The sequence below is a fragment of the Rousettus aegyptiacus genome, unplaced genomic scaffold (assembly GCF_014176215.1).
Source record: "Rousettus aegyptiacus isolate mRouAeg1 unplaced genomic scaffold, mRouAeg1.p scaffold_m13_p_10, whole genome shotgun sequence".
Lineage (NCBI taxonomy): Eukaryota > Metazoa > Chordata > Mammalia > Chiroptera > Pteropodidae > Rousettus > Rousettus aegyptiacus.
The window spans coordinates 94,030,308-94,057,793 of NW_023416285.1; the positions used below are offsets into that span (position 1 = coordinate 94,030,308).

Sequence of the window (27,486 nt, forward strand, 5' to 3'; positions counted from 1 at the left end):
TTTATTTTACGGTTTGAGATAAAGTTCAAAGCAAATATAGTTACATGGTCAATGAAAGTAAAAGATCTATGTGGGAGAATGCCGTTGCCACAAGTTAAACAACATTCACTGTTTTTATATATATATAAAAAAAAAACAGTGACCAAAAAAAAAAAAAAAAGAAATGAAGGGATTTAAGCCAATTACCAGGGCGAAGTACCCAAGGTATGAAATAGAGTCCAGGACTACAAATCCTCTTACTCTCTCTTTTTCTAATACTAGAAGTTTAAATGCAAAATATTTCTCTCTGATCCCCATCTAACTACTGGGCTGGCCAAGAGAACCGTGATACTGAATGTGAGCTGCCGAGAATAAGCAAAAGACGAGGAAACCAATTTTATAGAGGCAAACAAAGAAATTAACTAGAGAATTAAAGCTTAATATAGCTTTCTCCTCTAGAGAGCTCTGCCTGATTGCAGACAGAGCTTAAAACCAGGTTTCACAAGCACAACACGCTAGTCCAAGAGCTGTGGACAAGAAGATACGTCCAGTAAATGGAAAACCACCTTTGCTGCCTGCCTTCTGCAAAGAGAGAAGCCAGTTAAGGGCATCACCTGTCCGGGGACTAGGGACACAGGTTTTACTCTCCGACTCAGTCACTGGTTTTCAATGAAACTAAATATATGTTCTCAGGAGCTGTTTTCCTCAAATGCGTCCAATCCTTCTTTCAGAGATGAAAATAAAGACCCTTTCCTTCCTGACCTACAGAAATATTCATTGAGCAAATTATGCCTTAGGGAGCACTGTTACTACCTGTCACTTCCTGCCCCTCATCACCAATGCCTGGTGCGCTTAGGGGTGAAATCTGCCTCCTGCTCCAGGAGGGGACGGTGGGGGAAAAAGGGGGACAAAGGCAGCAGCCGAGAGAAGACCTGATCGGAATTTGGGCTGCCCGTAGAGCAGGTGCCCAAGATGGCTTTTGTGGTCATTCGGGAAGAAGTTATAATGACATTAAAGTCTTTAAGAAATAAATTCAGCCTTAAACCACTTTCCTCTCCAATGATCTTCCCGAAGCCCCATTCTTGTATAATTCTAGTTCTTTAACAAAGGAGACTGACTCTTTCGATCCAGTAATTTAAGGGCAATTTATCGTGAAGTGGTAATTTATTAAGATTCAAGAGTGGAGAGCTCTCATATCCAGGAAGGAACTCAGCTCACAGTCTACTCCTGACTCGAGTCTTCCAGGCAGAACCTCGGGGCTTGATTTCAGTGCTATGGACAGCTTCAACAAACTCCTAATCCTGAATTCCTGTTCTCCTCCCCACCTTCCATGCTGCATAGCTGGAAGTAAGCATTAAACTCTAAATTCCCTAAAATCCTATAATGTTAGTTTAAATTCACAGGAAGCTATCACTGATGGTCTCTCTGAAGAGCCTTATGAGGCAGGAAGAAGCTGGGAAAAGCCACGTTTCTTCATTTGGCCCAGGGCCAGTTCTTAATCCTAAATCTCTTCAAAAAGGCTATTTTTGTTCCATAGTGATTGTGATGAATGGCCCATCACGGTGGGGCGAAGAGGTACCTATTATAAGCAGGAAATGGGGGCTTCTGTGAGATGCTAAATCTCTGTGCTTGCTGTGATCATGCATGTTTTCGATCTAGCATTCAATCCAGGAATGACCTTTATTTTTTGTTTAATAATAAACTACGTGACCACATCCTAAAGATGAGGTTGATTTTGCGGTTATGAAGACAGCAATTGTGGATACAGACCAAAGGCGCAGAGAGTTAAGTTTTATTTCCTCACAAGTCATTTTCTGGCTCTCTTGGGCACTGGGCAATAAATGATCCCAGCTGCCTTTCTTCCACAATTCCTATGATCTTTGCAGGGCAGGTTTTTCAAGGACCTTGTTTTCTTCCTTCCCTCGGTCTGATTTCATAATCTGCCCCCCTTCCCCAGCGGGATGAGCCCTGCTATGACCTCGTGAGACTCCAGATCCTTGTCAAGGACATGTGCGTGGAAGTGCTGGGTCTTCCTTAAAAGGTGGTGTTCTTCCCTGTCTCAGCACAGCCAAGCGAAAGGCGAGCCTGGGTGGGAGAGAGTCCAACCCCGCCCCCCCTCACTCCTTTACACTAGCTTCTTCCCGGGGGCTGAAGCCCAGAGGAGAGCTTAGGCCAGGTCAGTGTGCGGCACCTGGGCAAATGCTCTCTCTTGCTGCTTCCTCTGGTTGAATTCCCCATTGCTGCCCTGGGTTTCTCGGTGCAGAAAGGTCTAAAATTCAGTGGCGCATAGACGGTCTGTTGGCTAAACTACAAGTCAGCAAACTATGGCCTGTGCGCCAAATCCAGCCCTCCGTCTATTTTTGTAAATAGAGTTTTATTGGAACCCTGCCACACTCATTTATTTATATATTGTCTCTGGCTGCTTTTGTGCTACAATGGCAGAGTTGAGTAGTTGTGACAGAGACCATATGTTTTGTCAGTAAAGCCAAAAATATTTACTAACTGTCCCTTTACAGAAACAAATTTGCCAACCCTTGGTTTAGACCACTGTAAAATAGAGCTGAAACAGTCAACATTTGGTTACCTGCAGTTGAAACATCTCTAGCTAATAGACTGAACGTGAAACAAAACAGAAGTTGTTTGGGACAACCTAGATTCGACGAGGGGGCGAAAATGGGTGCTCTAAGTAGTCCAGCCCAACTTCTCAGGTTCCCATATATTGGAGTTTTTGAACCAATGCACATTTAATGATAGACTATTACTGTGATCCAGTTTGTCGTTGTTACTCTCAGGCCGTGAGGGTCTGGGCCTGGCAGAACTGGCAGTGGAGGAGGCTGGCTAAGTGTTACAGACTGTTTCGGCCCCTGTACGAATTCCCAAATAGATGGAGTCTAGAATCCTCAACGGGGAAACTGATGGGCCCTGTCTTGGTCCCTCCCTCTTTAGTCCCACTGGAAACATGTACCTGAGGGGTCTAGATCAGGACCCAAATGTTCTTGGGTTCCCTAAGCATAACGGCATTTACTGGCACCCAGGCTTACTGCCCACCTGCATGTAAAGAATTACATTTTTTATGACATTTGAATGTGCACATTTCATAAATCACCTATCATAGTGGGACTTCCAATGGGGTTTCTGCTTCCATGGAAGTTACTTTGTACTAAAAAGAATAGATAAGCAAATCGAAAACACATTCCACTCTGAACAACAAAGGAAATCATCAATGAGATGAAAAGCCAGCCTAATGAATGGCAGAAAGTATTCACAAACCATATGGCTGATAAGGGGTTAATATCCAAACCACATAAAGAACTCTCTAGCAAAACAAAACAAAACAATTTAAGAATCTAAATAGATATTTCTCCAAAGAAGAGATACAGGTGGCCAAGAGGTACACAAAAAGGTGCTCAACATCACTGACCATCAGGGAAATGCAAATCAAAACCAATGAGTTATTATCTTAAATCTCTTAGAACAGCTATTACCAAGACGACAGGAAATGACAAATGTTGGTGAGCATGTGGAGAAAACAGAACTCTTGTGCACTATTGGTGGGAATGTAAATTGGTGCAGCCATGATGGAAAACAGTATGGAGGTTCTTCGACAGATTAAATATAGGACTACCATACACACAACTCGGCAACTCTGCGCTGGGTATTTATTCGAAGAAAATGACAATGCTAACTTGTTCACTGCAGCAGTATTTACTCTAGACAAGATATGAAAATAACCTAAGTGTTCACTGACAGATGAATGGATAAAGAAAATGTGGAATAAATACACAGTGGAATATTATTCAGCCATAAAAAAGAATGAAATTTTGCCATTTGCACCAACATGCATGGACCCCAAGGGCCTTATCCTATGTGAAATAGTCAAACAAATACTGCATGATTTCATTTATATGTGGAATCTAAAAACAAAACAAAAGCAACGAAACATAAACCAAGCTCAGAGGCTCATGGATACAACAACAGATTGGTGGCTGTCAGTAGGGTAGGGGCTCTGAGGGGGTGGGCAAAATGGGTGAAGGGGTCAAAAGGTGCACACTTCTCGTTAAAAGATAAACGAGTGCTGAGGATGTATGTGCAGCATGGAGACTATAGTTAATAACACTGTGTTGTATATCTGAAAGTTGGTAAAAAAGTAAATCTTTAAAGTTCTCATCCCAAGACAAATTTGTAACCAGGTATGGCAATGGATGTTAATTGGACTGACTGTGGTGATCATTTCTCAATATATACAAATAGTGCATCATTATGTTCTCTATCTGAAGCTAAGATAATGTTATATGTCAATTATTTAAAAAATCCACATTCCAAAGAGTTATTTGAACCATCCCTGTAGAACGACAACTAAATGTTGGGCAAGTTCTAATGAGGCAGGTGACTGATGTGAATAGGGCTGTCGGGCAAAGTTACGCTGACGAGCTCGGCTTAGAGCGAACCTTTTAAACATGAGCGTTTTCACGGAGAAGAGAGTAAGAGCGTCCCAGCGTTTGGACACATGGCGATGGCTGTTACGGTCAATAATGAAGATAATGATGGTGGCAAAGGAATGCCACGAGCCAAGGCTCAGAAGGAGCATTACGTTCCATTCGTAAACGCCAAACTGAAATGAAAACAACATTTTTCCAGTTTACAAAAGCTTTCACTTATCTGCCAGGAAACATGATAAAATATCTGAAACTGCTCTTTCCATGGGCCTCTCACAGTTCTGTTCTGGCTTAGGCATCTGTGTCTCTATAACAATGAAAAACTAGTGCAAGGAGAAACAAAATGGAGCCCGAAAGCCATGGTTAAGGGTAACACCTGCAACCTGGACGGACTTCAACATCCGGCCCCACAGGACTAGACGTGCGATTGCTCATGTCAGTATGTGTCAGCGGAGCTTGTCCCTGCAACTGCTGATTTACCTTACAGCCTTAGTTCGGAGACAGAACATTTGAAAAGAGGTCTGTAGTTCAGTCCATCAACTCTAAAGAAATGTTGGAAATAAAAGCCTTGAAACAAAATGCGGATCGATATAGAGAATTGCTTTGCTTCAAGAAAATCTCAACGGTGTGGGGAAAGGATGCCTGGATGGCTGAGTGGGTTCGGGATCCTGTGGGAGGGTGCTTCTTTGTTCTGCTTCACATTGATCACCTGGTTTTATGGGTGGGGATCCTCAGATGCAATCTGGCTCATTCTCTCACCTTATAAATGAGGAATGTCCAGATGTCTGTTCAAATACTAGCTGTGCGAAATGCAGTGTCTTGTGATACAAAGGATGTAAGTAGACACAAAGATGAATCAGATGTGTACCTTATCTATCTCCAGAGAGTTTATAGCCCATCAAGGGAACAAAGATATACCTAAATATTACACAAAGGAGACAATACGCACTTGCACTTGAGAATCTCAGGTTTAGATTCAGTGCTATAAGCATTCAAGAGAAGAATATCGTCCTTCCTTTTGGGGCGGGGAATAGGGGTGCGGTGGGAAGGCAGGATGCGAGGTTCAGTGAGAACTTCACAGCTGAAATTGGGAAGTAGCAGACCTGGGCCAGGACTAGACACTGCCGGAGGCGCAGTGGTAAACAAGTCAGTGCATACCTTCATGAAAAATCCAGAGTGTGGAAAGAGGAGATGTTTTTAAACATAGGGTTGAAGGAGAGTGATTAGCCAATTTCTTGAGGTGCCTTCTCCTGTGGCGTTATAATGCAGAGAGGAGGGGAACGTGGGGCTCTGCCCGAGAACAGGGAGGAAGCTGGAGACCGAGTCCTCTCTGTACAGTGAACCCGATGGCATGTGACTCTAGTGTTCTGGGGCTTTGAGCCTGAACACATATTCGGGGAGCGTTGGGAGGTGCGTGGCACATTCTGCTTTCTGTTCCCAAATGGTGACGTAAAAGCGGCAGGTGGTCCTCCTCTATTCTGGGACAATAAGCTCACGGTGCGCTCTCTGACCTTTGGGAGACATATACCTGATCACGTTGAGAGATTTCTTCTTGTGTTTGATCAAAAAGAGACCTCTGGTGATCTGGATTTGTTGGTTTTGTCCTTGATACTTTGCTGGTTCAGCCCACTAGGGAGACAGACCCATTCAGGAGGAGAAAAAAATAATTGTTGAGTGAATATTTTTTTACTGATTATTTCTGTCAATGGAGTGGAAACAACTCAGGAGGGTATTTTTGTTTTGTTTTGTTTTGTTTTGAATGATGGCATGAGATGAAAATGAAAATGCAATGGCATTTTTATGTGATCTGATCATAACCTTTGTCATTATTAGTTATGTCGTGTGCTACATTAGTCACGCTTTGTGAAAAATAGATTATTCTCCAATATAATAAATTATTTAAAAGGCCCAGATCTTGCATTCACTTTCATAAACATATACAGTAATTCATTCTACCTAGAGAATTATTATGGGATCTTGTCTATATTTTCACAGCCTACTTCCCCCCATGCTCTGCAATGGTGTTTTAAAAGTACCCTGTAGTAAGTAGGTCACGATTCTTCAGACTTTCCTGTGGGAAAAGGAAGAATCATGTGGTGCAAACTTTTCCCATCTGGGGCATAGTTAAGGCAACATGCTTCGTCGAGTTACCAATGTTCCAAGGAAAGGTGCTATGTCAGAACAGCGCATGGCATCCTTGCTTAAGTGCTCGGGCTCAGTTAGAAAAAGCCAAGTCCCCGCTGGGGAAGTGGAGCATCTATTTCATAGGGTTGCTGCAGAGATTAAATGGGATCTTGAATATAAAGCGCTTAGCAGAATGCCTGGCAGATAGAATGCATTCATAATTTTCATGTCATCCTTTAAAAAGACTAATACCTGAACTTCAGATGGCCCGCCTACCCTCCGTGGACAACAGAGCTTCCACGGAGCCTCTCCCTACTGCCCAGCACCCCCGAGATGTCATGTAACGGAAGCCGAAGAGTATCTACACATGGCATTCATTCAAAATGGCGCGGTGAGCTTTCCTCTGTGAGTTTGGAATTCATCATAGGAGATTTATCAGGCATGTGAAAGGGAAACGTCCCTAAATGAGCTGGAGAAAGCAATGAAAAAATCAAGAAATGAGGCCAAGCAGTGACTTAAAACATGTCAGGGTCTGGTCTGTTTTTTCCATCGGCATGTGCTGTTCTCATTAATGGCAGTTTCTCACACACTCGGTAAGGGAACGGGCCAAAGTCTGTTTTGTTATACCATGAAGGCTCATCCAAACCTTAAGGGATGCGGTAAGCCACAAATTTTCTCCAAACTATAATCATCTTTGTGAGATAAAGTGCTCATGACCCAAAACCTCTCTGACCTTTGAAATATTACCAAGGTCTTAAAAATTTTTCCCCTAATAATGAGGCAACTTTATGATATGCACTTTGTCATATGAGATTTGAAAACATCCCTCCATCTGCCTAAGACGCTTCTATTTTCTTGTTGGTCAAATCATTAGCCTAGATAACAGAGGACAAAGCAGAAAATGACCCAGGGGCCAAACCCGGACCACCGCCTGTTTTTATAAATAAAGTTTTCTTGGATTGCATCTAACCTTAGTCATTTACATATTGTGACTACTTTCACTTTAAATGGCAGAACTGAATAGTTGCAACAGAAATTGTGTGGCCAGCAAAATCTAAAGCAGTTACTTCCTGGCCCTTCATAAGAGAAATCTGTCAACCCCCATCTAGATCATTCTCTTACACAGAAGAAATGAAATCCGCTTGAAGAATAGGTGTCTGACATATTCTCAGAGAATTGAAAAAGTTTCCATGTTGTCAAATCCAGATTCTTTGCTGATTAGAACAGAAATGAGGAACTGAAGACGGGTTACTAAGCTGGGAGTTGGGAATGAGTCACTCATTCATCCATCCATCCATCCATCCATCCATCCCATATAATACACCACCACTGGTACGGTAAATACTAGTGTCAGAGTGTGAACAAAACAGGTAATGCTTCCGGCCTCAGGAGTGTAAAGTGAGCATTTTATTCATTCATTCATTCATTCATTCATTCATTCATTCATTGTTATGTGCCAGGAAATATTTTAGGTGCTGGGTATATACTAGATAACCAAACCATATATTCTAATGGGGGAGAGAGATAATAAATAAGTACTTATAAAAACAGCAGGTACTGATAAGTGCTATGATGAGCCTATTAATTAAGCCATGTGAAACTGACATATTTTAATAGGTCAAAAAATGGTTGAATATTGGCAATTTTATACAGTTCAACCTATCAGGGAGATACGGCAGAGAGAGACTTTGGAATGATTTTAAATTGAGGGACCTGGGACAGTCTCACTGAGGAGGTAATATTGGAGCTAAGACTTGAATGCCAAGCAGCGTCCTGCCCTGCGAATAGCGAAAACTTCTGGGCAGGGAGAGAAGTAGCTTGTGCAAATGTCCTCGGGCCAAAATAAGCTTGGCTCGTTTGCGGAAGGGGAGGAGGACCACAGTGGCCACAGCAACGTGCATCACAAGGAGAGAGAGATGATACGGCTGGAGAGGTGGTCAGGGTTAGGTCAGATGGGGCCTTGCAGGTGAAGGTAACTGGCTTTTATTTAAACAGAAAAGGGGAGGCTTTAAATAGTGAAGTCACAGGATCTGATTTACGGCTTTTGAAGTGTCTTTACTCCTGTGTGGAAAACAGACCGAGAGCACGAACTGGAGCAGGAAGATGTGCTGGGAGGTCAGACAGAGCTCTGAGTAAAACGAGGTGATAGCAAGGCAAGGTGGAGGAGAGCGGGGGGTCTGCACATGTTTAGGAGTTGAAATCGACAGGAGCCGGTGAGAGTGTGGATGAGATTAAGAGGGAAAATGAGGGATTGGGGAGGATCTGTAGCTTTCCAATCAAGTACCTGGCTGGATAGATAGCTGTGTGACTCATACGCCAAAGAGCGCCGGTCATGAACCAGGTCTTGGGTGAGATTACACATACAGTTTGCAACCTGTTGAGGTTGAGTCATCTTGAAGACATTCCATTAGCTGTGCTGAGAAGTCTGGGAGCTCTGAGGAGAGGTCTGGGCTGAGCTGTCTTAAACTGTGGGAGCAGAGAAGTGAAGAAAAGTGAAGGCGAGTAAAACCCCTCAGTAGACAAGACGGAGTCAGAGAGGAGGGTCGTGGAGACAACTTGCCCCGTTAATGAGTCCTGTGACCTCATCTGTCACTTCATCTTCTGTGCTCAATTCCCTCGCCTCTGAACGAGAGAGTTAAACTAGATTTGGGGTTCTCTAGACTCTTGCACGGAGGTGGTGCAGGGGCTGGGGAGGGTCGAGCAGAGGTGAGGTGTTCAGAGCTCCAGCTCGTCAACTTTTTTCCCTCAAGCAGCAGCGATGAACGTTGTGCCTTGTATTAACCATATTGCCGGCGCTGTCTTTCATTCTTTTTATCACAGGTCTGCTACATCATCACTTTCTTTTTTCTTCTGTGCACTAAGAATATTTTTTCTTGATTTGGCTGATTTTGATTCTTATTCTTGAGTGAAGCTTTCATGTTTGTACTTTCCCAATGATAAAGAGGGGAATGCTGAAAATTGTTGGTGATTCTTTTGGTGAAATTTAGGATTTTTAAATGCCCCTTAAGGTAGACGTTATATTAAAAACAAACAGCTAACAGCACCATTCCCTGCCTTGATTTTTCTATTTGACATTAGAGATCTAGGACGATGTCGAACATACAGTTCTCGAGAAAGGAGTATGACCTGAACTTGCATCCGACCAGATCACATATTAAAACACTAAATTATGATGTCAGCAGATTAAAAAAATTATTCCTTGTGATCACTGTTCATGAGCAGCAGGTTTGGCAGAACTCCAGGTTGCATGCCTGGAGCAAATACCTGAAAACATTCCAGGTTATGCAGCTTTGATAGCCTTTCTGCTGTTAAAAACTGAGCATTCCGCTCATCTGCTAATCAGACGAGAGCAGTGATAGTGCTCCCTCTCCTAATTGGAAGGGGTCTCTCACCCCTGGATTTCTAAAGCATTCTCTATTGACACACCTCATATCACGCACGGCCCTGTATGACGAGGACATACACATCTTCATTCTCCTGCTGGATCATACCATTTAGGCAGAGACTTACTGCCAGTGACTCAGTGGTTCACTGAATCAGAATTAGCCAATGGGATGCCTCGCTGTAAACAATTAAGGAATTTAAAATGCAATCCATAAACGCTATCCCCTTTATAATTCCTCGGGAAAGGATAGTACACAGTTAGAAAACAGACAGAATAACGCTCGCCAAGAACAGGTGTGGACAGAATGAGCCCGGTGAACCCCAGTGGTGGATGTAAAAACGTTCGTCTTTGCCAGTCCAAGTTCGGGAAGCTTCACTTACGCAAGCCAAAAAATAAACTTCACTTATGTTAGGTACTCATTTCAGGGAAAGGCAACATCATCACTGAGTTTCAAAGGGGTAAAGGTTCAAGATCATTATCAGAAACGGTCTTGGGAGGGCTATATTTTCAAAATTTGTAAGCATCATTACACATTCTTAGAGCTCGCCTTATCCTCTCATGCAATAATATTAATAAGTTAATCAACACGAACAATTTTTTTTAAAAGCACTCTTAAGAAACATTTCAATTTTAGAAACAGGTTGCTAATTCATTTAAAGAAATGAAATTCATCCTAATGGCAGCATCATAAGGACATTCACAAAAATACTTTACCATCTCTCAATTACAAATGAAATTTACAGCTATAAACCGAAGAAACATCATTGACAGACTAAACTGTTCGTGCATTTTCATCTAGAAATCCTTGGAATTATTTAACAAAGGCAAAAAGCTACATGCATAAAGATGTTCACTGTGTTGTTGTTAATGCAAACCCAGGATGGGAGACAATATAAATTTTCAACGAATGGTAATCTAGTAAACAACGTACGCCAACATTATGGTGCTTTATTTGGCTATTAAAATCACGACTGAAATTACGCAGAAACATTGAAATATGTTTGCTACTTGACTGGAAAAAGGGTACATGAGGCGCATGCTATATGAGGCGCGACACGTATACACATGAAGTCCTAGGAAGCCAGACGCAAGAACTTTAAAAAGAAACAAATTAAAGATGGATAATGGCCATTTTTTCTTCTCTTTGCTCTTTTCTATAATGTTACTGCTTTTAAAAATAGGAGAAGCAGACAAACACGGGGGTGGGGGCAGACCTCAGGAGTGAGAAATAAATAACGGCTAATCAATACAAGATGAATGTCAGGGAAAAGCAGTCCCAGGAACACACACTTCTACTTCTGCTCCTTATTTGGGTCTTGGTTTAGTGCCCATGGAATCATATTTTGGGACAGGCATTTGGGACAACACGGCGTTGTACTGAACCACTTTTAACAAAACCACCTCGATTTCCCAGCACAGTGCTTTTAATGGTGTTCCATTAAAGCTAGAATTCACTGTGAACTCTCCCAAAGGAGTTGGCTGAGCCTCAGGTAGAGGGACCCCTGACTTCTGCCACTCTGAGCCCCTTGGTTCCAACTGTCCTGGGCCACAGATTGCCTCAAAAGTCACAGTCCACCTCTTTCGGAGCATTCAGAGAAAGACCCCATTTCGTAAATTCTGCCCTCTCTGAGAGGTCAGCTGAGTTTCCCTAGCTTTTCCAAACGTGACCTGGGGACAAGCAGAGGCCACAGGGGGCAGATACGCGTCCACAGACCCTCTACAAGAGGAGCTGGGATAACAGTTTCGAAAAAGTTCGTTTTTTTTTTGTTTGCTTGTTTTTGTTTTTGTTTTTGATGCCGGATTCCCAGGAAGTTTGCTACAGCCCCTCTCGTCTCTTCAGGGCCCCGGAACACAGAGCAAAAACGTGAGCACGGGATCCTGGGAGTGAGTGGTGTCAGGGGTGCCTGCAGTGAGACTGGGCGCTCGCTCGTCGAAATGCACCCCTGTCCCCCTCCTGGGGTGCAAGCGAGGGCTCCTCGAGCCTCGCCTCGCTCCGCGCGTCAGCTGGAAGCGGTTTCGCCACCGAAACCGAGCGTTCGCACACGCAGATCGGGGTGTCACCGGCGCCCACGCGGGCGTTGCACGTCGCCTCCGGCGCGCCTTAACGGGGGTGGGGGAGGGGAGGAACTTGGCCGTGAACTGAAACGGCGAAGGGAGAGAAAGAAAAGCAGGCCTACCTTAAAACTTTCCAGTCTTTGAGTGGATCCAAGTCAGAGATTAAGGAAACCATTGTCTAGGCGGCCGGCGGCGGACGCGATCCGAGGGGCGGGGTGAGGGGTGGGTGCAGGGGAAGGGACCCGCCACCGCCTCCCGGCTCCGGCCCGCGCCACGGGGCGCCCCGCGCGGCTCTTCCTCCTCCTAGGATTGATAAGCGCTGGTCCCGGCTTCTCTCCACCCCCCGCATCAATCCCGCGCGATATTACTTCCCAGCCTCAGCTCATCTCTGCACACCGCCCCCGAAAGCCCTTGTAATCTGCTCCAACTGATCAAACTTGACCTTTTCGGAGCCCACTTCATTCCAAGCGCTGCCCTCCGTTAAATCTCTCTTTATTAACACCGTCCTCCTTGGCTTTGTTTTGGAACAAACACAGATCCAGCCTGAAGCCTCGGGACTTTACCAGCAATCATTTACAGATTACTGCAAGCTGCAGCCCTCTCCTCGGGGGGCCCTCCTGCCGCCCCCCCCCCCCCCTGCCGGGGGCCTGGTTAGGTTTCTCCCTTCCCCCTTTTTTTGTGTGTGGTTTGGGTTCTGGGACACCAGCCTTGGGCTTAGAGCTTCCCTCAGAGGCTGTAACTACATGACTGTTAGGATTTGTTTTTTAAAAATAATTTGGAACCAGGCTGCTAACGAGCTAGAATGCACAGTGTGTCTTCCGGCAGAGATTTTGCCACATTGCTGTTTGCTGCTGTCCTTCCCCTTCCTCTTTTCTTTCTTGTGTTTTTACATGGCATGAAGGGCAGACTGCAGCCTATCTGCAAACATTAAGAGAAAAGGGTGTGGGCTTTGCGCCCTCCACTAGCTTATCGTCCGAGCTTCGAGCTTCGTTTAAACCCGCTCGCGGCGGGTACTGAGAAACTTCAGGAGCAGATTGCTCTCCTCTGCTGTCTAGTTTTTCTCCGCCCTGTCCTGATGCAGGTTCTTTGTGAGAGCACGGATTTCCTCTTTTCATAAGCATGCTTTTCTGCCTTCCCAGGTGCTCCCTCAGGCCCTGCAGCTGAAGCCCTTACCTTGTCCTCACGGATCCTGGAATCTGAAGGCCTTGGAATCACCCAGCTCGGCGCCTCCACACCACAGCCCCTCAGGTCATCAGGACTTTATACGTGCATGCCACAGGCGCTTTGCCTGACAGTCTCTCTCTTTACATCAAATTCTTCTTTTTCTTATACTTATTTTAAAAGGAGTTTTTAAGATCCTTACCGTAAACAGAAAATCAGCTTCCCTAGTCTAACAAAACCGTTTTTATTGACCCAGACACACGGACCGGCTGAAGGCAGTGATCCAGGTCTTCTTTCTCTTGGTTAAAAAGAGTTTAGCGAGCGTTAGGGGGTGCTAAGGACACCCTGGCACCAAACAGAGACTTTCCTCACGAGAAACAGTTAAGGAGAATGAGGTGGAGTCAGTTTTGCCTTGACTTCACCAAGTGAACTCCTCAGCCAGGAGGACGTTTCCAAGTCCTGTCCTTCAGGCAGAGCCTAGCAAGAAAGAGAGGCTGTTCCTTCCCTCGGGGGAGGTGTGGTGACAGCTTTAGGGAGCATGCTGCTTTTATTGTCAGGAAGCTCCAGTTCATTCCAAACGCCCCTCACAGCATTTTAAAGCTGTTCCCTATTACCCTTTTCTCTAAGGAACCCTGTCCTTAAAATAGGCAGCAAACTCTCAGTTTAGATGTGTTTTCTCTTTTATAGTCATATACACTTTCCTTAATGGCTGTAAATGACTCTCTTCAGAAATGCGACTATCTCTATGCTACAATTAAAGAGAATGTCCTACCTTTTGCAAAAACCACTGCCTCTCTGGGGCTTCATGAGTCTTCCCTGGCTATCTTGCTGTCCCACTGTGGATCTTGGGCCACACTGTAATAATGTGTAAACATTTACATAACACTTGCAGTCCCCAAGTACTTCGCCGGACTTGGTGATAATTACAGCACAGAGTGTTGAGTGCACCTCCAAAGGGCTCTGAATGCTTAGATAATGAATAAAATGTTCCTCCCTTTAGAAAGTTAGCAAGAGAAAAACAAAAGATTATCATGAAATAGTTTCTGGGACTCTAATGACATCAGCCTTATATCATGAACCCACCACACCCTTGAATTTAGATCTGGGGAAGGAAGGGAAGTGAGCCTCTAACCCTTGGAGTTCAGGGTTAATATGTGAGAGGGGGAGGAACTTGGCTTTCAGCCAAAGAACAAAAGGACCAAGGCACACTCATAAATTGTGAGGTACTGTTTTAAAGCAGTAGCCCTTCCAAAAACCTTTAAGAGGCTTTAGAAATTTCCCTCAAATGAAATCTTTGCTCCAAGTTCATATACAGAAACAGATAACAGCGAAAGTTGATTGTCAGGTACTAGGAACCGTTGTAATTTCTTTAGGTTCATGGATTCATTCGGTCCTCATGACTAACTTGTTAATGAGGTGAGTTACCAGTAGCACCCCCGTTTTATTAATGCACACGAGGACATCTGGGCATGCAGAACAAAGCAACTGGCCTGAGCTCGCAGGGCTGGTCATTCGCAGGGGGAGGTGTGGGACCTAGAAGATGCCCTTAGGGCCCCGCTGGAGTGACCACTGCAGGGGACTGCCGGAGTCCCATGCTGTCACCCCGAGGTGTCCTAGAGGCACTCTCACCTTTAGGGCTCACTTTGAAATCCACTTCCTGAAAGTATTTGGTGATGAGGGACTTAAATGATCTTTTAAAGATTGTATTGAGTCCAAACCAGAATGAATATTTTGCTCTTCTCAATTTTGAGGACCAAGTGTTTTCTTAATATGCTGTCGATTAATTCCACGCTTTACACACTGGAGATTCCTTTTCCCCGTTCTCCAAGCGTTCCCTGATTCTGAACGGCTTCGTGGCAAATGGACCCATTTCCTACCAAGACAAGGCCGTCGGAATGATTCACTCACCTTCCACTATGAAGGTGCTCACTAAAAACACATGTGAAAATACTGCCCTGTTCAAAACTGGGCCAACTATCCAACCATGACTCAAGAAAAACAGTAATAAACTTTCTATACATAAAACTCAAAGGTTGAGCCTTGAGAAACCAAAGATAAAAAATATAACTTTCCTCTATGCTGCGGTATGAATTATAAAGTTTCATTTCATCTGTCTTCCTTTTCTTGTATTTTGATAAATGTACCTCTTTAAAAAATCAAATTATTTTGTTGCTTCTAATGGCTCTTCAAGAGTTGGCCCTTCTGACTCGTCCCTCCCTATGTGCTAAAAAAAAAAAAAAATCAACCCATTAAAAGCAACATTCATGATTGTCCTACTATTACCAGCAACAAGACTCATAATTCTCCTTTTCATATAAATAGAGTTTCTTGTGATAGCCTTCCCTCTTCCCAGGTACAGAAACCAAAACCCAAACCCAAATCCAAACTCAAAGCAAGCTCACTGTTTGTATCTCTTTCATCCAAACAAACAAAACCCCAAACTCCGAGTCCTATCAGCCTGTGGTTTCCACACTATTGGGCTCAGAGTCACCTAAGAAGCAGATTGAAATGCAGGATCACAGTGAGGAGATTCCAGCAGGAGCCAAGGCATCTGCATTTCCTAGAAGACCCAGGCACTCACAGAATACCCCGGGAGAAGGTAGAGAAGTGGAAAATGTACCCTGGTCCTATAGGCCCCCTGGTGGGTTTTCATACGGTTGTGGGCGATGCCATCGGAGCCATGGGTACAGATCTGTGGGAGCTCATCCTGTATGTTACAGAGGAGCGGGCATCGCCTGGAGGTGTGACTCAGCCAAAGAGAAGGAAAACAAAGGTTTCCATCAGCTGGTTGTTGGACCAACTATGGAACAGAGCTTCAGAAAGACAGTATGCTGTCTCAGGGAATTTCTCTCCCACAAAATGTCCAACTTCCTCATGCTCAGGAATTTCTTTCTTTCTTTTTCTTCTTCCTTTCTTCCTTCCTTCCTTCCTTCCTTCCTTCCTTCCTTCCTTCCTTCCTTCCTTCCTTTAGTTATCTTTTTAATGCAGCCTTCCTAGGGCAAAAATATAAAATTTTCTTTCTATCCTTTTTTTCATTCTCTGTCTCCAATTTCTGATTCTTAGAGATCTGATTATCCTAAATATTTTGTTTTCTTTTAGAAAGTCTTGCCTCCAACTCATTTGAGCCCAGTTCTTCCTGATAAAGATTCTTTCTCCTTCTGCTCCCGAGATTTTTTTTTTTTCTCGTTTTCTAGCTCTTACCTTCTCCTCAAGGAGGTAAGGACTCTCGCTCCCTTTAAGAAACTGAAATGACTAACTGGAAATGCATTCTACTTCTGTTAAAGAAGTATTCCTGGTCTTGTTGATGTGCCAGAGTTTTAAAGTTGGCAGATGCAGTGAGCTCAGAAACTCCAGCACTTGTTCTTGACCCTGGAAATAGGATCCAGCTTCGCATACTTCTCATAGCAAACCACAGTGTGGCAACAATGATAGACGAGGGTGGCCAGATAAAACACAGCACGCTCTGTTAAACTGGGATTTCGGAAAAACAAAAAGTAAATTTTTAGTATCAGTATGCCCCCAGATAGTGCATGACATACTTATACTGAAAAAATTATTTGCTTATTATCTGAACTTCAACTTTAACTCTGTGTCCTGTGTTTTTATGAATCTGGCAACCCTGTGCTAGATTGACTTTTAAATAAAAATAGCAACATCACTGTGATTATTATTTTTCATTTCTGGAGTTCTGTAAAGGTACCCTGATGTCACTGACTAGGCATCAAAATGCATTTATTTAAAGGTTCTTAAAGCTTTTTTTTTATTGTTTTAGGTGTTATAAGCCAAACATAAAAGGCCCCATCCGAGGTTGCCTTTTCAACGAAGTAGTGATGTCATTAAAGTATGCCCATGTCTTCCAATATTGGAAATGAGAAAATGACACGCAGCCTTCTTGTCTTTAGACTGGCTAGCTGAACGCATTTTTAAGTGTTGATAACATTGATATGCTTGAAAGCACCGAAGCTGACGTTCTATAACATTTTGGAGCATCTCTACATTATGTTTATTTATGCAGAGTGACTTGGCAGTCCATTCAGCTGCTGAGTTTTCTTGTTTTTGCACCAAACATCAGCTCCTACCGTTAGAAGTCTACACCTGAATAATCACTCATCTTTAGTTACATAAAATGTGTATTGTACATATTCTCCCTTTAATGATGTCTACAGAGACAAACTTCCAAAGATGGTGGGTTATTTTTTTTCTTCTTCTTCATTTTTAAATAAATGCATTCATTTATAACTTTAATGGAATTTCAAGTGCTTTCATGTTTGGCTCACACCACTTGATACAATGAAAACCTTATGAACAAAGACCTGTGTTTTGATGCTTCATCAATGACTTGAGAATTGCTATTACGAGACACTATAAAATTGCTATTATGGCAAAAAAAAAAAAATTCTAAAGGGTCTCTAAAGAGACGGCTACAAAACCTGGTAAGTACAGGGAAAGACCAAATGCGTTGTTCAGGGCCTACGTATGTACAGAATTTTTTCTGCCAGGCAAAGGCCCCCCTAACACTTGGAAGGAATGCTTCTTTCATTTGGAGTCTTAGTCAGCTGAACAGGAGGGCAAAATGGATTGAAGCTGGGGGAGGGGAGTGTTGGGTCTTTGCCAGGCGTATTTTAAAAGTGAGAAAGGAAGAGAAGGGAGGAGACTCACACCCAGCTGGCTGCTTTTCATGCCATTCAAAGAAATCACGGGCCAAATTTGGTGCGCACAGTGGGGGGAGGGGGAGAGCTTTAACTCCAACACGGCCAAGGAAGATGAGATTTTCTCAAAGCTGTGTAATGTCCTTCCAGTCTGCTTTTGCTAGCATCCATGGCTTACACCAAGATGGACAAAGGAATGCCCAGAAGGAAGACGCCTTGTTCAGTCAGTCCTTGTATCCCAGGCCAGGGAATAAAACCTGCAGCACTGATCTTAGAATCTTTCTTTGTTTTGTTTTTCTGTAAAAGGCAGTTGCAGATTACTCTGGTGTTTGTGTGCCTAAAGACAGGACTCCTCGCAGGGTTGTAAGAGGCAAAATGGTGTTTTAGAGCAGAGTCAAGCAATATTGCCAGGTGTCCAGTCAATGAAACAATGTCAATATCTGCTCCTAGGGAAGGATGGCCTAGCCATGAGTCCCACCCTTGGATCATCGAAAGGAAAAAATAAGGCTTCCATTAATCCAACCTCCCCCTACCTCCCCAAGTAAATATCAGCTAACCTAAGTGGAATGGAAGTGTGCAACGAATTCACTTAATGACACAGATTTGAATACTTAATGACTTGCTGATTTCATTCCAAGTGGTAAACACAATAAACAAAAACATTGATTATTTATCGATTGTATGAAGTGTTTATTTGGCAATCAACTACTCCATTAGCGTGCAAAAGCATGTTCCCATTTGTCTAATAGGTACGGCACTGCTTCCTACCGCAGCGAAGTACTACGTTTCTTTTTCTTTCTTTCTTTTTTTCCTTCAAATTTCCAATACATTGTTGACCAATACTTTCACAAAATATTATAAAATTAAATTACTAGAAAAAAAGCAAATTCATATGTGTAACCTCCAATTTTCTAAATTATTGGATTAGCAGATACAAAATGACTCTGTACAATTGCCATGCATATCTAAACTCTTAATCCTAAATTTGCTTATAATTTGTTACAAACAAACAGAGCTGCACTGGTCTGCTTGCCACACTCTGAGGAGTACCGATGAAAAGTGTCCGACAGCAGTAAGAAAACAATTTATTGAAACTTTTAAAGACTAGTTTTAGGATCTGTATTGAACGAAACTCTCTGTGAACTAAGGTAAATTGAAACTATACTCATTTATACTGTTGGTAAAAAGAACAAAATACGCTAAATTATTCCAGTAAAAAATGGAAAATTAAAATCAATGAACTTAATAGCCACCTGATGCCCAACATCCTAAAGTCACCATTGAATTACAAATTTAAAAATTATTTATGATTAAATTAATTCTTTAAAAATTGAGACGAGTTCATAGAAAATACTTCTTTGTTAACTGGCAGGGCTGGAAATTAGTAGCTGTGAGACAGTTCCAACTGGTTCCTCTAATTCCTATTTTACTTATTTATTCCTAGTCTACATTAGAGAGACGAAAACAAAACTACAGTTTGCCACAATTTCAGATATCTCAATACACGAAAATCCAAATGCATTCCCCAAAAGATGATTTATATTACAAAATATTTCCTAAGGTCCCTAATATATTTAAGTTCTGCTAGTATATTTAAGCATTTTGGGGGGGTGGGGAGGGGTAGGGGAGAGGGTCACTTAACAATCGCAACACAGTTATAAGAGAAAGGACTAGAAGTAAAAATAAAGGAAAATTTTATCGCTCCGTCAGGCACTGTTTTAAAGGCTCAAGCCTTTTTTTGCAAACAAAAAGTAACTAAATCCTCATAACAGCCTATGAGCCAAACTCTGGCTTTGTCTTCATTTCACAGGTGAGGAGACTCAAGCGCAAAGAGAGTATGGGACTGGTGAAGTGGGTACGCTGGCAGAGGCAAGATTGTGAAATGAAGCCAAGCTTCAGAGTCACGCTTGCGCACACATGAGAGGCATCTTCTCATTGTCAATCGGAAAGACGGTAAAGCATTTTCGAAACCCTAAATGCAGTTCAACTGGACAATGAAATCAATGCGCATTGAGATTTAAAAAAAACTTCCTCATGAATATGTTTAATTCATAGATCAAGGCAGAAACCACAGGTTTATTCTTGTTAGATCACAGCCGAAGATTCGTGGATCATATCACTTCCCTTTAAAAGCCACTTTCCCCAGCATCCTTTCTGAGGAGGGTAACCGTGGTAATATGATGACCACTCGTTTGCCTTCATAGCTCCCTTTGTAAAGATCCATCCTTGTTGGTCATTTAAAGGAGAAAACAACACCTGCTCTAACCCTCACGTAAGTATAATTTATCTCCTGCTCTAGCCTTCATACATACATCATTTATACATTTATATCTTATATGTACTCTACCAGAGCTTACAAAGGATCAAAGTCTTTGAGTGCATCAGCAACAAAACCCATACGGCATTTCGGGCACCCAGAAGGGATTACTATTTGTTGTATATAAATCAAAACCTACATGTGTGTAAGCACAATTATGAAGGAGAGATTCCCAAAGGGGAAAAAGGAAAGAAAGAAGACATATCTACAATAATTATTGTAGGATTCTGTTGGCACGAAATTTCAACGAATACATTACTGGGGCAGAATATGGCCCTCACATATTCACACCATTCCTTCAATAGAAAAAATAATGAAAAAAAGCATAACGGAGGAACTGGAATAACGACTTAAGTGATGCCATTTGAAAAATTGTGGGAATTTGATGGAGGCAAAAATATTATGCCCTCAATTCATATAAGGAATCCAAATAAATACAGATAAGTTGAAGAACTAAATGTAGAAAGTGAAACTACAGAAAATTAGAGGATAAATTAGGGGAGACAAATCTTCATTCCAATAAAATTTCTCTGCTTTTATGTAAAAGAAATTATAAAGGAAATTAAATAAGAGTGATTATTAAAATATGAAGAAAAGTTTTACATGTTTGAGTCCATGAAAATCCATTTATCAAAAATATCATATATAACATTGAAATGTGAAAAACAAATTAAGATACATGCGTCTATAACAGAGCAAAACTGTGGATACAATAATAGAAAAAAATGTAGGCAAATGTCAACAACAGAACATGTACAGAAAAATTCTAATGAAAACACACATATAAAATCTGTATAAGAATCAGAGAAATATGTTAAAATAAAATGAGATTATATATAATGTTTACCCATCAAATTGACAAGTACCTTTAAATGATTATATGTAAAGGCAGAAGGAGGTACAGTTAAATGTGCCCACTCATAAAATGTATCAAAAATTTAAAATAGTCCCACTATTTGACCTTGAAATTTCACCTCTAAAAGAGTTTGTTTCTAAGATTCATGTAGAAAGATATTCATCATAGCACTAATCATATTAATGGGGTATGAGAAGCAACTTATATATTTAAAGGGGCATTAAAAATATGTATGCATACAATGTGCTAACCATTAAAATACTATGAAACCATTAAAATTGTATTTTGGTGGAATAACTTTGAAATACTTTCAAAATGAAATTAGTTTAAAAATCAGGGCATAACATGTTTTATATGCTATATTATCAATATTTTGTGTTGCTACCAGGGATTGTAAACTAACAGCTGCCAACAGTCCACAGAGGTATCATAGAGAGTAAGGCTGGCAGGGAAGACGCCTATTAAAATTCAATCGTCTTCCTTTCTCCAGTTTTTCAAGAAACACGCAGCCTTATTGGTTTAGCTTTCTCTTTTACAATTTTCCTTCCTCCCCCTGCCACCTACCTTTTCTCTCTACTTTAGGGAAGTATAATTGCTGGCAGTGGAAATTCAGCGCCATATTAAGGAACAGCATGTAAGGTGGTGGTGGGGGGAGGGGGAGTGGTAAGGGAGGCGGGGAATGGAGCCGGGGAAGTTACCTGGATTGAGTAACCCCTGAGGACAGTGTCTACCAGGCTCCCATCCATTCTTGCCACCACAGAGCGGGCCCAAATGTTGCCAAATCCTGCACTTTATTCATCAAGGATGACAGAAATCTAAGTTTTAAATGTGAATTCTGATTTTTAATTGTTGACTCAAGACTATCTGTCTGTCTATCTCTACGTATCAAACAATCACATATAGTGAAGGTCAAACAAGACACCTTGAGGGGCTTCACGTTTGTAACGTCCAACATTCACACTTTGCATTAATGTGTATGAATGCAAAAATGACTAGAAAGAAAACTACAAAAATAATACAATTATTAGTATAATTTCAATCATTTTAATTTTATTTTCTTTATACCTTTTCTATTTTATAAGTTCTCTCCATGTTTTTCTTTTTATAATCAAAAAACTAAGACCTCATATTATTTTATCTATTTACTAATCTTTTAGGAGCCGTGAAGTAGTTTTTTAAAAATGAAAGGTCCTATTCTGAAGTTTTGTCTCTGAGTTTAGATTTTGGAATACGTCCACAAACTACATAGTTAGTTAAAGATCATGTTGCTATTTATGAAATCATCATTTCTTAATTGTTGGAATCTTCTGTGAAAAACACGGGTTTAAAAATTAGTCTCATTCGTAACTCCCTTGTGGCTTACCCTAATCATTTTTTGGCTTAAGTTCTGCTGCATTTTTCTTTTCTCCTTTAAATCCTATCCACCCTTCTCTGTTATAGCTAGATAATGTTAAGCAATTTTCTTATCTAGTGGTAGAGTCCACTGATGGTACAGTTTTGGCAGTTCACTGGCCAAAGTGTCTTTTATTATTTAAAATATTAGGACATCTCATAACTGTTTGGACAGGCATGGCTTTTGAAACAGAAGAGAAAGCTTTAAGGTTTAATTAGCACTGCCATGCCATCTCTCAGACACAGGCTTCTTTGGGTAAGTCACCTTACAAAAGGGGATTAAAAAAAGAAAAAAAGGAATGTAGCCAGCAAGTACAGTGCTCAATCTAGAAAAAAAAAGAGAATGTAACAGGCTCAGCCGATTGAGGGTTATGATAAAATAACTGGCAAAAACTACAAAGCCCTCTCTTTATGTAGGGACAAAGAATGCTTTTTACAAAGCTCACAACAAATTAATTACAGAATCACTGCTGCACACATACAATAATCTTTATACACCCCACCCCCGCCGGGTGTCTTATGTTAAAAGGGTGAGGCTTCTTGGAAACAAGCTTGTTTGACCATTTCTCTTGTTTATAAAGCTTTTATTTTATGAAAATTGGCAAAAGAGAGAGAAAAATCTGGCTTTCATTTTTAACCAGCCACCGCCTTTTCTAATTCTTCTATTTTACTGGAAGCATATTGTGTTTTTAAAAGTATTAAAAAGAGAAAAATGAAAATTGTTCAAATTGTTATAGCATCAAAACAAGCGTGTTGCGGTTGTTAGGCTGATGGTATTGGACCAGGACACTGTGCAAGTTCATTTTCAAAGAAAGTCTTGTGATACAACCTTTAAACGGAGAATTTTTTTTTTTAATGTGCGATATCAAACCTTGAGGGCTTTCTTCCCACTGAAGTATTAAAGAGTGAGAATTCTGATTTCTTGTTGACAATGTTTAAATGAGCATGTCAGTTTACAATTACAAATGCATGGAGGAACTTTTTATAACTGAATATTTAGCACATATTAAAGTTATAACGCAAACCGCATAATGCCATTCTTGCCTCATTTTGTCCATGTTTTCTCTCTACAAATTAGATGTGTGAAATAACTCACTTTAAAACTCGAAAGCAGTTTTTTTTTTTTTCCCTGAGATGAGTTCGCTTTGAAAATGGGGTAGATTATTCTATTGTATTTTCTTTTCTGTGCATATACTCGCATGTTTTAATAACATAGTCCTTACAGGCAAATAAAGATGGAAATGAGTAGGAGGTAAATATTCCCGAAGGAGAGAGGGTGCAGAGGTTAAATTCACTATGTTTATGATTGTCGCCTTGCTTAATTGTAGAATGCTTCTCACATGAGGTGGCAGACCATCTGATCACTACGAGAACATATTTCCCAACCTTCCCCTTGTGATCGCCTGCAGATAAAGTTAGTCCTCGTATTCCCTGTTTACTCGATTTCTGTTCTTTGAGTTGAATCACAGAGTACAGAAAACGTGACAGAGAAGATTGAGAAACACAGAAATAGTTCCAGGGTTTCAGCTTTCTAACTTCCTTTTAAAAGAATTTATCCTTTATAGGGATTTTTCTTTTTTTTTTTCAGATGAATCAATTATAAAGTGTGATTGAAGACTTAGCATCCAGACCTAAGTTTCATGACGGGCCAACTGTGTGCCTTTCTGATGTGGTAGCTTGGGGTCATTTTTATCTCCTCCCGTGAACACCCAACGTGACCAGAAAGCAGTACACAGAAAGTCCGAAGGAAACTTTTATTCCTGATGACACGTAAGACAGCCAAGCGCTTTACACGCATTCCCGTTTTGAATGCTCGCGCCAGCACTCGGAGGCGTGTATTATTTTTGCCCTCACTTTGCGGAGAGGAAATGGGAGATGAGCCCAAAGGACCTCCGGGGGAAATGGGTCCGGGTGTGGTTAGCTAAGTAGCTCGAGCCCCCCCCCCCCCCGAAACCCCAGAAACACTGCCCCAGGCAGCTTGTGTGAAACCGTGACCTCTAGGCCTTACTTTGCCCTGGAGCAGCCCTGCTGGGGACGGGACTGTCACCCTGAACTCCCGTGGCACCGGCATTTCGGTCTTCAGGAAAGGATCGCGTGTTCGCTCTCCGGAGCTGCCATAACAAATGTCACAAACCGAGTGGCTTAAGCAGCACAAACTGACTCTCTCCCAGTACTGGAGGCTGGCCGTTTGAGATCGAAGCGTCCGCAGGGTTCCATCTGAGGGCGGAGAGGGAGAACCGTCCCAGGCCTTCTGCCAATGCCGGTGGCCACAGGCATTTCTCGGTTTGCAGCTGGCCTCTCTGTCTTTATGTGTCTGTCTCTGTTCAAACTTCCCCTTCCACAGGACAGAGGCGTGGCGGGTTAGGGTCCGCCCTACGGACCTGTCTTCATGGGATCACCCACAAAGACCCTGTCTCCACAGGCCCTGGGGATTACGATTTCAACGTCTTGTAGGCGTACATGATTTAACCCATAACAAATACTTCCTGCCAACTGAAAAAGTGATCACTAACCAGAAATTGTGACAATCCATAATGAGAAGAAATTTGTTAGTTTTTCTAAGATAAGAGCCATACCTTAAATGTGTATAGGATTTTAAAGCTTAGAAAATATTGATAAACACTCTGATGATGTTCACAGTAGCCCTTTAGGTTTACTAAATTTAAAACCAGGGAGTTTAAACATTTGGGGTCACGCAACTAATAAAGGGGGGTGTCCTTGGTTGAAGTTAAGTCATCCATCTCCACCCATAACTACTGTTCTCCCCAAATAAATTAGGCGTCCGGCCTGACCCATCACAGAGACGAGGCGCCGTGGCTACGGAAACTTTTCTGAGCTGATGTCACAAAGAACCCGAACGGTCCGGCTGCAAGAAGCCAAAGAAGGGGAATAAATTCTCCCTCCGAAAGTGGAACGTGCAAGATGACACACGGAAGGAAACAGGAACACAAAGGCCACCACCACGTTACGGGCTCCCCCAGGTGCTGTCTACAGGCAGGGGGAGAAGGGGCCCCAAGACTCGCTCTTTTGGTGAGTGGGTTCATTTTCACAAAATGCTTCCGCTGATGGAATGCGTCGATTGCTCAGTGATTCCGTTATGACTCAAGAAGAGCAGAAGGTTTTCTCGGCAAGGCGAGCTGCTTCCGGAGACCTGCTGAGCCCCGCGTGGGCCAGCTCTTCCGTCTGTCTAACCCCAAGGTCACAGCCATCGACAAGTTACACGGGCGGGGGGCTGTGCTGACGTGTCGGAGGCTGGAGAACTAGTGTCACGCAGGGAAACCCTTGCAATCCCGGAGGCCAGAGATGTTTGGGCTCCTTGGCTTTCCAAGTATTTCCCTCCATTATTGACCAACTCTTAGGTCAGGAAGGGAGGAGGAGCTGGCGTGACTGAGCTGCATGACTGACCTGGCAGCTGAGAAGCACCGGGTGTTACCCTCTTGTTAAAGATGCCCGGGGTAAGTGCCTCCGAGAATCTTTGATTCCTGCCACATATTCACAGGGATGGAATTTGGGTGGGACTGGGAGGCTCTACGAGACAGCTCTGGCTTTAGACCCTATCAAAACAAAATAAACGAGGAACAAAATGCCTTGAGTATTTAAATCATATCGGATGTCTAAATATATGACTTAAAGGCACTTTCCTCAAAGCAAGTGTGGATTATTTATCCTGGTGGGGGTGGGGTTTGGAACGAAGCAAAACAAAACAAAAACACAAAACTCTACCATCAGAAATATCAAGACTAAGGGTGGACAGAAAAGTTGTCAGAATCCACCAGGCTCTCCCTCCCTTTCCACCTCACCTGAATCCACTTGAAACCGCCCCCCCTTCCTCTCTAACCCTCTATCTGGACCAAACCCTTCCCCAGGGGTCCAGCAACATGCGCCTTTGCGAGGGTCACTGTACACTGGAAAGATGAACAATTTCTTAAACGTCGTCCAGGCCAATGACTCTGATTTACAGAAAAGGAAATGAAGGTGTGGAGGGGCCTTCGGATCAGTGCCTCTCAACACTGGCTGCACTTGGCGAAGTATTTAAAAATACCTGTGCCTCGGCTTCATCCCAGAATATCTGAAGCTAAAACTCTTAAGCACGTGAGTATCGGCTCAAAAAAAGGAAAAAAAAACAGAAAACAAAAACAAAAACAAAAAAAACCCTCAGAGGAATCCGATGAAGAGTAAGTGTGAGAACCACTGGGCTGGACAGACGTCGCCAGTCTGTGGCCGGCAGAGCTGGGACCGAAGAGGAGAAAGAAGAGGGCAGAACGGAAGGAGGAAGGAAGCGCGGACGGGAAGGTCCGCGAAGCTGGAACGGGAAGGGCCCAGGAGCGAAGAAGCCTGCCGCTCCTGAGTCAGGCCCTCATCCGAATGAGGACTTTACATTCGTGAAGTGCCCGGCCCCCATTTTCATTCTTTGCTCCACGCTCATAGGAAATATTAGTAAAACTAGCCTAAAACTTTCCGGCTCTCGAGTATTGAACCTATTCCTTAAACCTTGGCAATATTCTACAACGTGGAGGGTACAAGGAAGGACACAGTTTGTGACCTGTAACCCGTGATACAAACGTTAAGTTCCGGAGAGATGACGCCGTGGAGGTAGGTGGGAAGGAGAGGTGAACAAAGAAAGAGTGACTCACACTCGGTCAAATGCACGCCATCCCGTGAGGTTCTTTCCAGATGCCTCTTCCCGGGGTCTGTACACCGGGCCTTCCAGGATCTCACTTTGTTCTTGCTGCGCTAACCCTCAGTGCAGACAGCGTGATTCGTCTTAGGAAAGGACAGCTTCATTAGGTAGGCCCGATGTGGGATCCGACCGGTTATCAAGACCTGTTGTCTGCCTTCACATCTGAGCTCAGATGTCACCTCCTCCATGAAGCCTTCCTGGCCTCCCATCATGAAGTTCAGTTGTTCCTGCCAGGATTCGCATCACTCCATCTGCGAATCTCCACCAGAACCCACTGCTCCAGAGTTGCCTGGATCACCTCTCTCTCTAACTGATTGAGATGCTCAGATTTCTTAATTATGACTCATTTTTAATCTAAACTTGCGCTCATTTGTTTATACCTTTCACATAGATTTATCAGTCACCCATTATTAGCTAAGTTCTATGCTTTGGGCAAGACAGGGGATGTAAC

General features: G+C 42.7%; 1 protein-coding gene across 4 annotated transcripts in view; it reads right to left on the bottom strand.

Annotated features, from left to right (window-relative positions):
* The window catches only part of CELF2 (CUGBP Elav-like family member 2), a 718,856-nt gene that overhangs the window by 447,727 nt on the left and 243,643 nt on the right, over window positions 1–27,486 (bottom strand). The window contains exon 1 of one of the 4 annotated variants that reach the window (XM_036227077.1): window positions 12,102–12,200. The exons of the other annotated variants lie outside the window; for them this stretch is intronic. Within the exon in view, the coding sequence (XP_036082970.1) occupies window positions 12,102–12,154 (53 nt within the window). The 5' untranslated portion in view covers window positions 12,155–12,200. Of the gene's footprint in view, window positions 1–12,101; window positions 12,201–27,486 lie in introns of those variants that run through there. 4 annotated transcript variants of the gene reach the window in all.